Raw genomic sequence first — 15,000 nt, 5'->3', positions numbered from 1 at the left:
TATTTTTTTATTTTTTTTGTTTTATTTGTTTATTTTTTATTTTATTTTGATATTATTTTTATTTTATTGTTTTTATCTTATTATTATTTTTATCTTATCATTTTTTTATTATTATTTTATTTTATTGTTATTTTTATTATATTATTATTTAATTTTATTATTATTTTATTTTATTATTTTATTTTATTATTTTTATTTTATTATTATTTTATTTTATTATTCTTATCTTATTATCATTTTATTTTATTATTAATTCATTTTATTATTTTTATTTTATTATTTTTATTTTATTATTATATTATTCTATTATTTTTATTTTATTATTATTATATTTTTTTCTAATTCTTTAAGGCGTTTTTTATGATGTTTTATTAATTAAAGGAGGATTTTTTTTTTTTTTTAAGTGGTTTTGTCTGTTGGTTTATTTGTAGAACGTGCTTTGTGAAGTGTGACTTGTTTTTTTTTTTTTTTTCTTTCTTTGTGAATGAGATTATGTTATAAGCTTTATGAAACGTGCTTTGGTTTGGTTTATCTCTTGACTTAGTGCTTTATTTACTAAAGCATTTCATAAACTTAATTTCATAAAGAATATATTTTGGAATGTTCGATCTATTTGCTAATGTATTTTCATTTATTAATGTTTCCTATCTTTTTTTTTTTTTAATAACGTCTTCTATAAATTTTATGAAAAGAGCTTTATCTGTTGGATTTTTGACTTTTCTAGTGATATATGCATTGATTTATTACCTCAGGTATTTCATAAACTTACTCTATATTTTTTTCGTGCTTTATATATCCACTTGTTATAAACTCTATATCAAGTTGCTTTTATTAATCTCTCTTTTGATTTATTTACATACACTTTTATTTGCTTCGAAGTGTTCTAAATCTCCATAAAAAAATATTGTGATTAATCCTTTTATTTAGATGTAAACGTATCTTACAAACTGAACTCTGTAGAAAAGATAGTGTTATGTCTATTCTATATTTAATGCACTTATATTTACTCTCATATTTTCTGTCTTATTCTCCATATTTGGCATATACACTTCCCATTGTCTCTTGACGTTAAAGATAAATTAATAAATATTTAAACTACATCTCTAAATAAATGTTAATACTTATATTTCTTCGATAACGCACCAAAAGCCATAATAACTAAAATAAAAATGCAATACCAAGGAAAACAAATAAAATGATAACAACAAACAAATACAAATGAATGACCTTCTATCTTGACCTTTGACCCTTGACCTAACAAAGGTTCGTGCTGTGCCACTTCGTGACCTTGTACGCGTGTGTGGTGGCTGTGGCTCTGACCTGGTTTTCCCTGACGCGTGTGGTGGCTCTCTTCACGGCCAAAGAGCCACAGGACTGGGTGCAGCTCCTGACTGGCACTGTCTTCTACCTGCTGGGTGCCACGGGCGCTTTCCTGCTCCTTCAGCTGGCCAGGTCACTGCCTGAGGTCATGGACAGGTCAGGATGTGTGTGTCGAGGGGATGAGAGGGGAGAGGGGTGGGAAAGGGGTGGGGGAGGGGATTTTTCTTCTTCTTCTACTCTTCTCATGCTTCCCTCCTTTATCATTCTTTCTTGTTTTTTTTATTCGTTATTTTTGTGTCGTGTCTGTCTATCTCTATCTCCATCCTTCACATTCTTTTCTTTTCTTTTTTTTCTTTCTTTATATCGCAATATCGGTCGGTATTGCTAATAAGAAGTGCTATGTGATTCATGATAAAAAAGGCAAAACGTTGCAAACCTGCACGGAAGAGATCTGGCTGACCGAAAAATAATACATTAATACATAAGATTAATACATAAGATAATAGATAAGATACATAAGATACATAATGAAATATATATAGACATATTAATCTGTTGATCATGTTTTGCAACTGATAAGATACATAAACTTCCAACTAAATTTGTGTGCGTGTGTGTATGTTTTTTTTTTTTTTTTTTTTTTTTTTTATATATATATGAGTGCGTGCATGCATGTATATAGTCATGCAAGCACATATATTCACCCTTCTTTCTTGCACCTACTACCCAATCACCTAAAAACGAGACAAATATTCATAATAATAATAATAATAATAATAAAAATGAATAAAGAAATAAAATAAATAAACTCACCGCACCCACTCCTCTCCAGATGGGCGTGCGTCGAGAGGCGAGTGGGCGTGGCGTACTCATGCAAGTGGAAGGTTCTGCTGTGCATGGCAGTCGTGACCATCTCAGCCGCCGGAGAGACAACAGCTTCCATGTTCCACAACGTTCCGCGGAACACTACCGAGAATTTCTGGCTGTGAGTTTCGGGAACTTTGTGTCTTTCCGTTTTTTTTTTTTTTTTTTATTCTTTGATTTTCTTTTTTTGTATTTTTTTATTGTTGTTGTTGTTTTGGTGTTATTGATGTTATTGATGTTATTGTTCTTATTATCATTATTATTATTGTTATTATTATCATTATTGTTGTTACCATTGTTACTACAATTATCATTGTTGTTGTTATTATTATTATCATCATCATGGTTATGATTATGATAATCATTAGTATGATTATCGTCACTATTATCATTATCATAATTGTGATCATTATTATTATCTTCATAATCATCACCATTATCATTATCACTATCATTCTTCATATTATTCTTATCATCATCAATATAATTTCTGTTATTCCTATCACCATTTTCATCACCGTTTTTGTTATAATGATTATTATCATTATCATTATCGCAATCCTCATTATTATTGCCTTTAATATGATAATAATCCCATCTGATCGCAGCTGCTCTCAGCGTCATAAGATCATTAGGAATATTCCTTATATTTTGAGAACGGGAATCACAAATCCTATTAAAACAAGGATAATTATCCTTTAAAAAATCATGGCAAAAACGAAAAAGCAAACAACGAACAAACTCTCACGTCGCTACCACCACAAGCACAACATCAGCAACAACAATAATGATAATAACAACAATTGTAACAGCAATTACAACAATAGCAACAAGCACAGCATCAACAACAACAATCACAACAACAACAATTACAAACACAAAAATTACATCAGCAACAACAATTAAAACACCAATTACAACGACAATTACAATAACAATTACAACAATTACATCAACAATTACAACAATTACATCAATAACAACCACAATTATAAACAACCACAATTATAAAACAACCACAATTATAAAACAACCACAATTATAAAACAACCACAATTATAAAACAACCACAATTATAAAACAACCACAATTATAAAACAACCACAATTATAAAACAACCACAATTATAAAACAACCACAATTATAAACAACCACAATTATAAACAACCACAATTATAAACAACCACAATTATAAACAACCACAATTATAAACAACCACAATTATAAACAACCACAATTATAAACAACCACAATTATAAACAACCACAATTCTAAAACAACCACAATTCTAAAACAACCACAATTCTAAAACAACCACAATTCTAAAACAACCACAATTCTAAAACAACCACAATTCTAAAACAACCACAATTCTAAAACAACCACAATTCTAAAACAACCACAATTCTAAAACAACCACAATTCTAAAACAACCACAATTCTAAAACAACCACAATTCTAAAACAACCACAATTCTAAAACAACCACAATTCTAAAACAACCACAATTCTAAAACAACCACAATTCTAAAACAACCACAATTCTAAACAAGAAGTACATCATCAACAACAAATACAGCAATTACAACAATAGTTACAGCAATTACAACAATTGCAACAACAATAATTACAACAAAACAATTACAATAACAACAATTCCATCAACAACAATTACATTAACAACAACAATTACATCAGCAGCAACAATTACATCAACATCAATCACAACAACAATTACATCAACATCAATCACAATTCCATCAACATCAATTACATCAACATTAATCACAACAACAATTACATCAACAACAATTACAACAACAGTTACATCAACAACAATTACATCAACAACAACAATTACATCAACAACAACAATTACAACAACAATGATAATTACAACAACAATTACAATTACATCAACAACAACAATTACATCAACAACAATTACATCAAGAAGAACAATAACATCAACAACAACAATTACATGAACAACAATAACAATTACATCAACAACAAGTACATCAACAACAAGAATTATAGTAACAAAAATTAGAACAACAATAATTACAAGAATTACATGAACAACAATTAGAACAACAATTACAACAAGAATTACATGAACAACAATTACATCAACAAAAACAATTACACCAACAACAACAATTACATCAACAACAACAATTACATGAACAACAACAATTAAAACAACAATTACAACCCCCCCCAAAAAAAAAAAAAAAAAAAAAATAGAAACCGAATCCCTCTCAAAGTCTCGCTTTCGCTTCCAGATTCCTCGAAAGTTACGTCAAAGCCGGACACAAATTCGAGGTGGACTTGCTAGGCTACAGCCAGACCCTCGGCCTTGCAATCCTCATCATCAACAAGTATGCAACATTCATCTGGAATTTCGTCGACGTGCTCGTGTTCAGCGTTGCCATTGTGCTTCTGCATCTCGTCAGGGCCTTCAATGCGAAGCTGAATGGCGGTAAGGTAGAGAGAGAGAGAGAGGGAGAGAGAGAGAGAGAGGGAGAGGGGGAGGGTGAAGGGGGAGGAGGAGAGGGAGGGAGGGGGAAAGGGAGGGAGGGAGAGGGGGGAAGGAGAGGGGAGGAAGGGAGGGGGAGGGAGAGGGGGAAAGGGGAGGGGGGGAGGGAGGGTTAGGAGGGGGACGGAGGGGGAAGAGGAAGGAGAGGGGAGGGGGAGGGGGGAAGGGGAGGGGAGAGGGGGAGAGAGAGAGGGAGAGGAGAGGAGGAGAGGGAGAGGGGGACAGGGGAGAGGGGGAGAGGGGGAGGGAGTTAGGGGAAGGGAGAGGGGGAGAGGGAGGAAGGGAGGGGGAGAGAGGGGGAGAGGGGGAGGAGGAAGAAGAGAGGGAGGGAGAGGGAGAGGGAGAGGGCCTTCAATGCGAAGCTGAATGGCGGTAAGGTAGAGAGAGAGAGGGAGAGGGGGAGAGGTGAGAGGAGGAGGAAGAAGAGAGGGAGGGAGAGGGAAAGGGAGAGGGAGAGGGGGAGAGGGAGGAAGGGAGGGGGAGGAGGAGGGATATGGGAAGGGAGAGAGGGGAGGAAGAGGGGGGAAGGGAGGGAGAGGGACGGAGAGGGAGAGGGGGAGGAGGGGGGAGAAGGGGGAAGAGAGGGGGGAGGGAGGGAGAAGGGAGAGGGGGGAAGGGAGAGGGGAAGAGGGAGGGAGGAAGGGAGAGGGGGAAGGAGAGGGGAAGGGGGAGGAAGAGGGAGAGGAAAAGGGGAGGGGGAGGGAGAGGGAGTGGGAGGAAGGGGAGGGGGAGGAGGAGGGGAAAGGGGAGGGAGAAGGGGAGGAGGAGGAGGAGAGAGAAAGAGAGAGAGAGAGGAGAATGTAGGAGGAAAGAAAGGGAAAGAGACAGCTTTAATGTCAAACTTTGTTTCATTTAGTGGTTATTACTAATATTCATCTATTAATTATCAATCTTTGACATATTTATATAAGAAAAAAAAAGGTATTATTTATCAGTATCATAAATGTGAATCAGAAATGACTGCTGTGATACGTGAGAAGACTCACTCAACATTTTATCCTCTCCTCTCTCTAACTTACCTTTCTATTTCTCTCTCTCTCTCTTTCTATCCCTCTCTCTCTCTCTTTCTATCCCTCTCTCTCTCTCTTTCTATCCCTCTCTCTCTCTCTCTTTCTGTCCATCTCTCTCTCTCTCTTTTTATCCCTCTCTCTCTCTCTCTGACATACACATTTACATTTCCATATTTACACCCTCCGCGTGTCCGTCTTCTGTCAATTCTTTCTATTGCAGCTTTCTTCATTTCTCTCTCTCTCTCTCTTTCTCTTTTTCTCTCTTTTTTCCTCCTTTTCTCTTTCTCTCCCATTCCTCTCTCTTCTTCCAATATCTCTCCCCCATCCCTTCCCTCCTCTCCACTTCCTCCATCACCTCGCCTCCCCCTCTACCCCTTCCCCCTTCCCCAAACCGGTCCCCTTGTTTTATACCGGTTGTCCGGTTTTGTATTTGTTCAGTTTCACCCGTATTCCGTTGTGCTTGTTAGTGAACCGTGTTTTTCCCAGCCCAATAATTATAAAATCAACCCTCCTTCTCCGCTTCCCACCACCTTCCCACCTCCCACCATCCCTCCCTCCTTCCCCTCCCCTTCCCCCTCCCTCCTCCTTCCCCTCCCCTTCCCCCTCTCTCCTACCACTTTCTCCTCCCACCCTCTCCCCCTCCTCTACCCCCTCCCTACCTCCCATCCCTCCTCTCCACCCGCCTCCCACCTCCCTCCTCCTTCCCCTCCCCTTCCCCTTTCCCCTCCTCTTCCCCTTCTCTCCTACCACCTTCCCCTCCCCAACCCCTACCTTCCCCCCACCTCCCATCCCTCCTCCCACCTCCCTCCTCCTTCCCCTTCCCCTTCCCAAACCGCTCCCCTATCCCCCCCTCCCCTACCTTCCCCCCAACTCCCATCCCTCCTCCCACCTCCCTCCTCCTTCCCCTTCCCCTTCCCAAACCGCTCCCCTATCCCCCCCTCCCCTACCTTCCCCCCAACTCCCATCCCTCCTCCAACCTTCCTCCCTCCCCCCCTCCTCCTTCCCCTTCCCTCTTCCCAAACCGCTCACTATCCCCCCCCTCCCCTATACCTTCCCCTCCAACTCCCATCCCCTCCCACCTCCCTCCTCCTCCCCTTTCCCAAAACCGCTCCCCTACTCCCCCCTCATCCCTAACCTTCCCCCCAACTCCCCCCCCCCCATCCCTCCTCCCCCCTCCCTCCTCCTTCCCCTTCCCCTTCCCAAACCGCTCCCCTATCCCCCCCTCCCCTACCTTCCCCCCAACTCCCATCCCTCCTCCCCACCCACCTTCCCCCCTCCCTCCACTTACCCCCTACCTTCTCCTCCCCCTCCCCTACCTTCCCACCTCCTTCCCCTTACCCACTTTCCCCTCCCACCTCCCACCTTCTCCTCCCCCTCCCCTACCTTCCCCCCACCTCCCATCCCTCCTCCCCACCCACCTTCCCCCTCCCCTTAGCCCCCTCCCACCCCTCCCTCCTCCCCACCTACCTTCCCCCTCCCCTCCTCCTTCCCCTACCTTCCCATCCCACCTCCCTCCCCTCCCCCCTCCCCTCCCTACTCCCCCTCCTCCCATCTTCTCCCATCCCTCCCTCCTCCCACCTCTCTCCCCTTACCCACCTCCCACCACTTAACCAACCAAGCAATTCAATTCACCCCGAGCCAGGCTGCCTGACCTTTGACCCCGTGACCTGGCGAGGCATCCGGCAGGACCACTGGGCTCTCCTGACCTTAGTCAAGTCCCTCAACACCGCCCTGGGGCCCCTTGTCCTGCAATCCTACCTCACCAACATTTTCTTCACGCTCGTGCAGCTCTACTTCGGGCTCAGGTTAGTTGTGGTGGTGATGGTGGTGCTGGTGGAGGTGGTGGTGATGATGGTAAGGAGGGTGGTGGTGATCATGGTGGTGATGGTGGTGAGGAGGGTGGTGGTGGGGAGGATGGTGGTGATGCTGCTGAGGGTGAGTTTGATGTTTATGGTGATTATGGTGGTGGTGGTGATAGTGGTGATGGTGATTATTAGGATGGTGGTGGTGGTGAGAGCGAGTTTGTTATTTACGGTGGTGGTGTTATGGTGGTGAGAATGGTGGTGGTGGTGGTAAGGTTAGGTAAGGTAGTTTAATTTTTACGGTGGTGGTGATAATGATGGTGACGGTGATGGTGTTGTAAAAATGAAGATGGTGGTAGTGGTGATTGATGAGTTTGACGAAGATGGTGGTGATGGTGATGATGAGTTTAATGTTGACGGTATGGTGATGGCACTGATAGGATTACAATAATTATAACATTATATCAACAATGCTAACAATATTACAATAATACTTATAATTATTACAAAAATGATAAACATCCTAATGATAATGCTATCACAACTATGATAGTTTTAACAGCAACAATAATCTCTCTCCTTTCTTTCTCCCTCCCTCCCTCACCCTCTCCCTTCCCTCCCCTCCCTCACTCTCTTTTTCTCTTTCTCTCTCTCTCTCTCTCTCTCTCTCTCTCTCTCTCTCTCTCTCTCTCTCTCTCTTTCTCTCTCTCTCTCTCTCTCTCCCTTCCCTCCCCTCCCTCACTCCCTCTCTCTCTCTCTCTCTCTCTCTCTCTCCCTCTCTCTCTCTCCCTCCCTCACCCTCTCCCTTCCCTTCTCCCTCCCTCTCTCTCTCTCTCTCTCTCTCCCCCTCACCATCTCTCTTCCCTCCCCTCCACTCCCCTCTCCCCCCTTCACCCCCTCCCCCTCTCCCCCCTCCCCTCCACCCCCACCTTCCCCCTCTCCCCCCTCCCTCTAACGATCACCCAATCCCCACACTCCCTACCTCTCGCCCCCCCCTCCTACCTCACCCCCATCAAATCTTTTAATAACAACATATTCTCCCCCCACCTACCCTGCCCCCCGCTCCCCCCCACCCTCTCAGCTCATCCCTCCCTCCTTCCCTCTCCCCACCATCCCTCACCCTCCCTCCTCCCCTCCTTCCCCCACCCCTCACCCTCCCCCTCCCCCTCCAGCCGCGACCACGAACTGAGCCTCATCTCGAAGCTGTACCTGACGTGGTCCTTCCTGCACCTTCTGGGTCGTCTCGCCCTCGTGTCCTTCTCGTGCGCCCGTGTCTATGAGGCGGCCGCGAAGGGCGTCGACGATGTCCTGCAAGTACCTGAGCACAGGTACGAGAGGAGGGGAGGAAGGGGGGGGGGGAGGGATGGGAGGGGAAGGGAGGAAAGGGGAGAGGAGGGAGGGGAGGAGGAGGAGGGAAGGAGGGAGGGGAGGGATGGAAAGAGGGAGGGGAGGGAGGGATGGAAGGGGAGGGAGATGGTGGGAGGGAGGGAGGGAAGGAGGGGAAGGAGGGATGGAGGGGAGGGTGGGGAAGGAGGGACAGAGGGAGGGAAGGAGGAAGTGAAGGAGGGACAGAGGGAGGGAAGGAGGAAGGGAGAGAGGGAAGGAGGGAGGGGAAGGAAGGACAGAGGGAGGGGAGGGAGGGAGGAAGGGAGAGAGGGAGAGAAGGAGCGAAGGAGGGACAGAGGGAGAGGAGGGAGGGAGAGAGGGAAGGTAGGAAGGAAGGGAGGGAGGGAGGGAGATAGGGAGGGGAGGAAGGGAAGGGAGGGACAGAGGGAGGGGAGGGAGGGAGAGAGGGAGGGAGATAGGGAGGGGAGGAAGGAAAGGGAGGGACAGAGGGAGGGGAGGGAGGGAGAGAGGGAGGGGAGGAAGGGAAAGAGGGAGGGAAGGGAAGGAAGGAGGGAAGGATGGGGAAGTAGAGACAAAGGGAAGGAGGGAGGAGAGAGAGGGAAGGATGGAGAGGATGATGGGGAAATAGAGTGGGAGGGGAGGAAGGGAGGACGGAGAAGAGGTGGATAGAAAAAGAGATAAATAAGATAATGAAGACATGGTTGAAAGAACATTAGGAAAATAGGAAGAAGGAAAGAGAGAGAAAAAGAGAGAAGAGAAGAGAGGAATCAGAGAGTAGATGAAGAGGAAGAAGAAGAGGATGAGGTATAACAACGTATTGAACAGATAATGATACTTATTTCGAAATGACAAATTCACTCAAACAAATATCAAAGTTACTCGTTGACTGTATCCCCTACAGATACAGCCTCGAAGTTTGGAGACTGGAACACCAACTTCGCAATGAAGTTGTGGGGCTCTCTGGGTGTGGCTTCTTCTTGGTTAATAAAAGCTTTATTCTTGCTGTAAGTTCCTGATTGTGCATAGTCATTTGATTTGCTATTTAGCTTAAGAATGTTATTGAAATTTGCTTGTGATATGTATAGTTAGTAGTATTTTTATTGTCTTTGTTATTTTTTTTTTTTTTATTATAATCGTTATTATGTTTTTTGAGATCTGTCATCATTATTATCGTCGTTATTGATGTTATTATTACCAAAATTATATTTACAACGAACACCTTCATAATTGTCATTAAAATTGCTATCATACCATCACTGTTACTATAACTATAATTTACATATTCTTCAGAAAAAACTGACATTATTTTTGCTATCTTTATCATTATCATCATTATTACTGTAATTCATAATACCTATCTTTTCAGACCACAGGGGTTTTGGTCACTTATGAAGTCATCTTACTTCAGGTTAGCGGTGGTACAACGACCAATGGTTAGAGTTGTCTTTTTCGTCGGGTGTGTCGTGTATTGATAACAAATTGGAAAATATAACTGCAACTATGATGATATATTACTTTTGCATGTTTAAAAATAATACAACAACAATCACAATTACAACAATCACAAAAACAATCACAACAATAACAAAAACAAAACAACAATCACAACAGCAATTACAACAACAATCACAAAAACTTATTATGAAATAAGAAGATTTTATGAAAATATATCAGTATTGCATGTTAAGAAAAAAAAAAATCATAACTATATGACCATTATATATAAGGATATGTATAAGATTATACGAGTAAGATATAACCGTATGTATTACTGGATATACTGTAATATTTTGGACATTTTTTCTGCTTATCCCACAATGGGAGAAAAATTATAAGATATATACCTTTAAATTTAGATGTATTCGACTTACAGTAAGTAAGACTAATATAATTTTATTACTGGATTATGATGTGTCTACCAAACTTTAACAGAAGTCAATAAGTTTCGTATTTTTTTGCTCATAATTGCCAAAGACACTAAACAATGGAACCTCAGAGTTAACACAAAGACACCTTATTTTTCATTTTCCCCCCCCCCCCCAAAAAAAAAAAAAAAAAAAGTCTTGAAATTTCCAAGAGGAAGAAATTAAAACAAAAAACAAAGCAAAACAAATAAAGTCAGCTTAATTTCTTAAATTTCTAAAAATCTTAATGAAATAAAACGGAAGAGATAGGTATCGATTGAGAAATATAAAATAGATGAAACGCCAAGAAATAAAACGGGAAATGCGTAGAAGACAAAATGGCTTATAAGAAATGGAAGGAAACAATAACAGTAGGATGATGTAAAGACGGAGACAACAGACAAGAGACAAAAAAATTGTTCTTCAGGTGTATGTAAAAAAAAGAAAGAAAGAAAGAAAAAAAAACAATATTAATAGAAATTAATGGAGTCGCTGTGTTGGAAAGAAAGACTGAAGATTATTTGTAAAAAAAAAAAAAAAGTGAACAGAAGGCAACGAAAAAAATATATAATAATAATAATAATATTAATGACATTGGCAAAGACAACTTATAAAATCTTAATAAGGATTTACTATTGAAAAAAATGCACAATACAGACGCTATTACCCTGGGAATCTTAGAGCAGCTTAATAATATTTACACCGCAAGGAACATACCGGTTCTTTTAAAATTGTTATTTATCGCATTACATAAAACAACCAGATATGACCTACATCTAAAAATCTGTTTGATCAGCCATGTGACAAAATAATCCTCAAAGTACTCATGACTAGAGCAAGGTTTCAGTTAAAGAAATGCCTAACAGTCTTTGTGCAAGAGAAAGGAACTCGGAATGTAATATACATAAAGAAAACATTTATTGAAAGAGACACTGAACTGATTTTGAAATATGTTTGTAAGATCGATTATAATAAGGCGTTTTACAAGTGAAACGTGAATTATTTAGGAAAATTTCAAAAGATATGAATAAAGAATGGGGCTAATAAGGAACATATCAGAATTGATGTGCAACAATCAGATATGAAAACGAATTGGGAAAAAAAGAATTATAATAATAAATAAAGGAGATTTGAGAAAGGCTTCCATATTCTCTCCGGACGTTTCCCGAAAGAAATTTAGAAAATAATCGAAAATGGAAATAAAGAAATAGAAAAATTGCAAAAAAAAGGAAATTCAAAAGATAAAATAATTTGAAGAAAAAAATGAAACTGAAAAACAAAGAAAGTTAAAGAATGATGAAAACAAAAAAAATACCCACGGAGCAAAATTGGGATGACTTAGTATATACTTTTTGCAGACGTTACAGTTCTCAATGAACTCGGGAAAAATACTTAGAATAATTGATAAACACTGTTAATGGAAGCAAACAATTTATTTGATTGCCGTCAACGAAGAAAACGTACACGCTAAAAGTTTGAGACAAAAAAGGAATTTCCAAAATATAGCATCAAGGTAGATTGAGTAACATCTGAGAAAGTTAGGGAATTTGCCTCTTCAGTTAGCATTCTTACTCAGTATTCTTATTCTTCTTCGACAGTAGACGATAAGTTGTAATGAATAGGAGAACTGAAGAGGCAAAAAATACATTCGGGAATATGCACAGGATTCTCATAAACAAAAACAAACAAAAATCAATCGTGTGTGCGTAAGAATTATGACAAGAACTTAATGCCTCTTGTGGTGGAATGGTGAGGACGCTCCTCTTTTTTGATAGGTGTCAGTCAAGCTGCCACAGACATGTCAAGCTGCTAAAGACACATGTCTGTGGCAGCTTGACATGTCTGTGGCAGCTTGTCATGTCTTTGGCAGCTTGTCATTTCTTTGACAGCTTGACATGTCTTTGGCAGCTTGTCATGTCTTTGGCAGCTTGTCATGTCTTTGGCAGCTTGTCATGTCTTTGACAGCTTGACTGACACCTGTTAAAAAAGAGGAGCGTCCGTGACGACCTTCAAGCACGCATTACGTGAAAGAAGAGGACATTCCCCTTCCGTGGTAGATGTCATTCGAGCTGCCAAGGTCAGTCCTTGAAAGAGAACTGACGCCATTGGCCACCCATCGGTGTCTCTTGTCAGGTCACGGAAATAAATGGGGCAGGTCATAGGAGGAAGAACAGAAAGGATGAATAATAAGCAAAACAGAGTTAGAGCAGTAGGATGAGAATGGGAATGTAGTCCTGAATAAGTGAAGCAGAATTGCACTCTGCAAATCAAAACCGACTTTTGGTTTAATACATCAATGATTACAGCATTTAGTGTGTTTATTGATCTATTCCATTTCATTTTGTTTACTTTGTTTTATTTCTTATATCTATTTGTATCAGTTTCTTTTTCGTGTTATCTCTAAATTATGTGAAATTTATGATGAGCACATCTGCAATTAATATTTAAGTGATGCTTTAAAAAAAATTGACAATCATATTTTGCTATAATACATATTTTGTGTATTTTAAAAGAATTTGATTGATTACTTTCTTCTTGTACTTCCGGATAAGTATTTGCAAGTCATGTATTTGTTTAATGTTTGTATTTGTTTTTCTCTACACAGGATCATTTTCACTTCTCTTTGTATTTTGTTTTTGCATTTTCTTTGTTGATTTGTATATTACACTTAGTTATTTTGAACTAAAAGTATCATTCTGAACATTTTAAAAATGTTGGTAATATAAATGAATTGATTTTGGTAACATAAATGAAAAAACAACAACAACAACAAATTTTCGCTTTTATTTATAAGCAGTATAGATTAATCAAATTCTGTACAGCAACAACAAAAGTTACTACTTAACAATGAGGTATTTAAATCCCGGTTGAATTGTGTTGAAACCTCATACACCCACCATGAGCCAGTAGGAGCTCCCTCATCTTCTTTTACTCTCATATGCAGTGCAGTTGCAGTCTTTACTTACAACTTACTCGTGTAGAATAAAGACTCCATTGGCTCATAGTTGATTGGCATGTGAGGTGATTTTGATGTTTTGAAAATAAGTCTAGAACGCATAGTTGGCCTCCAGGAAAAAAAAAAAAATGTGATGAAATTCAAGGATCATACACTGTTATATAAAAAATTGAAACGAATATGAAGATCAGACCTTAAATATTAAATAGTGGAAACCTAAAACGAGCACATTTTAAACTCGGGATTTAGCAGTGTATTAATCAACTGTGTATCATTTGATATGTGCAATAGCGTATTAGAAATATAAGCAAACAAGAAAAAAAAGAATAAAGAAAAAGTATCATATATAATATATATATATATATATATATATATATATATATATATATATATATATATATATATATCAAGGCTAAGAGTCTTGTTAACAGCATGTAGATACCATAGAGGAAAACCATAGACCATTCTATTTGTTGTTAGTTTGTGGAAAAAGTTAGTTTCTTCTCCAGTGGACAAACCGGGACATTAAATAGGGTTGGTCATCTAACAATATTTTGCAAATGAAATGACCATATTGTTAGTCTAGACCAAGAGAACTATTCTTAGGGATGCTAAAAATATCCTTACTGAGTACTTAATCTCATCCTCGTGAGTACTTAGCCTCTCCTTAATTAAAAGACTTGGAAAGAAAATTTTCGATATATAGATTACAGATACTTTTACGGGTTTATGAAAGGCAAATTATTTACCTGCCTTGAACTTAATCGATGTATCAAGCATTATCATATATCAATAATAAACAGTATCCCCTTCCACGGATCAAAATCAGTAGAAAATGAACAGAAACGCAAATATGAAAAGAACTCTCCATAAACCCAGACAACCTCCTCCTTCCCCAAACACTTTATAAAAGTCTCCCCCTCCAATACGAAGGCACAGAACCTGTAGAAAACGGAGCATGTGATGAGATGGGCGGACCCTCCTTCAAACCGAATTGCGTCTCAGATGAAAATCGCACTGCGTATGTTGGGACACGAAACTCAGGAACTCCTGTCGGTAGCATCCGTAGCTGGCGAGAGGAAACCCGGAATAGAGCATCCGGGTCTGTTGGTAGATCTGAAAGAGGGAAAGTTTGGATTAGGATGAGGGATGCTGTGGATTAGGATGAGGGATGTTTGGATTAGGATGAGGGATGTTTGGATTAGGATGAGGGATGTTTGGATTAGGATGAGGGATGTTTGGATTAGGATGAGGGA

General features: G+C 40.0%; 2 protein-coding genes and 1 pseudogene across 2 annotated transcripts in view; 2 read left to right on the top strand and 1 right to left on the bottom strand.

Annotated features, from left to right (window-relative positions):
• Positions 1-10,403, top strand: part of LOC147469726 (gustatory receptor for sugar taste 64e-like) — an 11,552-nt gene extending 1,149 nt beyond the window's left edge. The window contains exons 3-9 of the mRNA XM_086547064.1: positions 1,264-1,476; positions 2,153-2,305; positions 4,472-4,668; positions 7,378-7,540; positions 8,710-8,865; positions 9,786-9,888; positions 10,251-10,403. Of these exons, the coding sequence (XP_086403190.1) occupies positions 1,264-1,476; positions 2,153-2,305; positions 4,472-4,668; positions 7,378-7,540; positions 8,710-8,865; positions 9,786-9,888; positions 10,251-10,322 (1,057 nt within the window). The 3' untranslated portion in view covers positions 10,323-10,403. The remainder of the gene's footprint in view (positions 1-1,263; positions 1,477-2,152; positions 2,306-4,471; positions 4,669-7,377; positions 7,541-8,709; positions 8,866-9,785; positions 9,889-10,250) is intronic.
• Positions 2,972-4,344, top strand: LOC147469727 (uncharacterized; annotated as a pseudogene).
• Positions 10,404-14,696: 4,293 nt separating the features above from the next.
• LOC147469725 (uncharacterized) overlaps positions 14,697-15,000 on the bottom strand; it is a 3,579-nt gene continuing 3,275 nt past the window's right edge. Inside the window, exon 5 of the mRNA XM_086547063.1 lies at positions 14,697-14,860. Within this exon, the coding sequence (XP_086403189.1) occupies positions 14,729-14,860 (132 nt within the window). The 3' untranslated portion in view covers positions 14,697-14,728. The remainder of the gene's footprint in view (positions 14,861-15,000) is intronic.

The sequence above is a fragment of the Penaeus japonicus genome, unplaced genomic scaffold (genome assembly GCF_977035675.1).
Source record: "Penaeus japonicus unplaced genomic scaffold, GWHDUDI00000001_assembly GWHDUDI00000019, whole genome shotgun sequence".
NCBI classification, from domain to species: Eukaryota; Metazoa; Arthropoda; class Malacostraca; order Decapoda; family Penaeidae; genus Penaeus; species Penaeus japonicus.
Note: the sequence above shows the minus strand (reverse complement) of the source record. Positions and strands in the feature narration are given on the sequence as shown.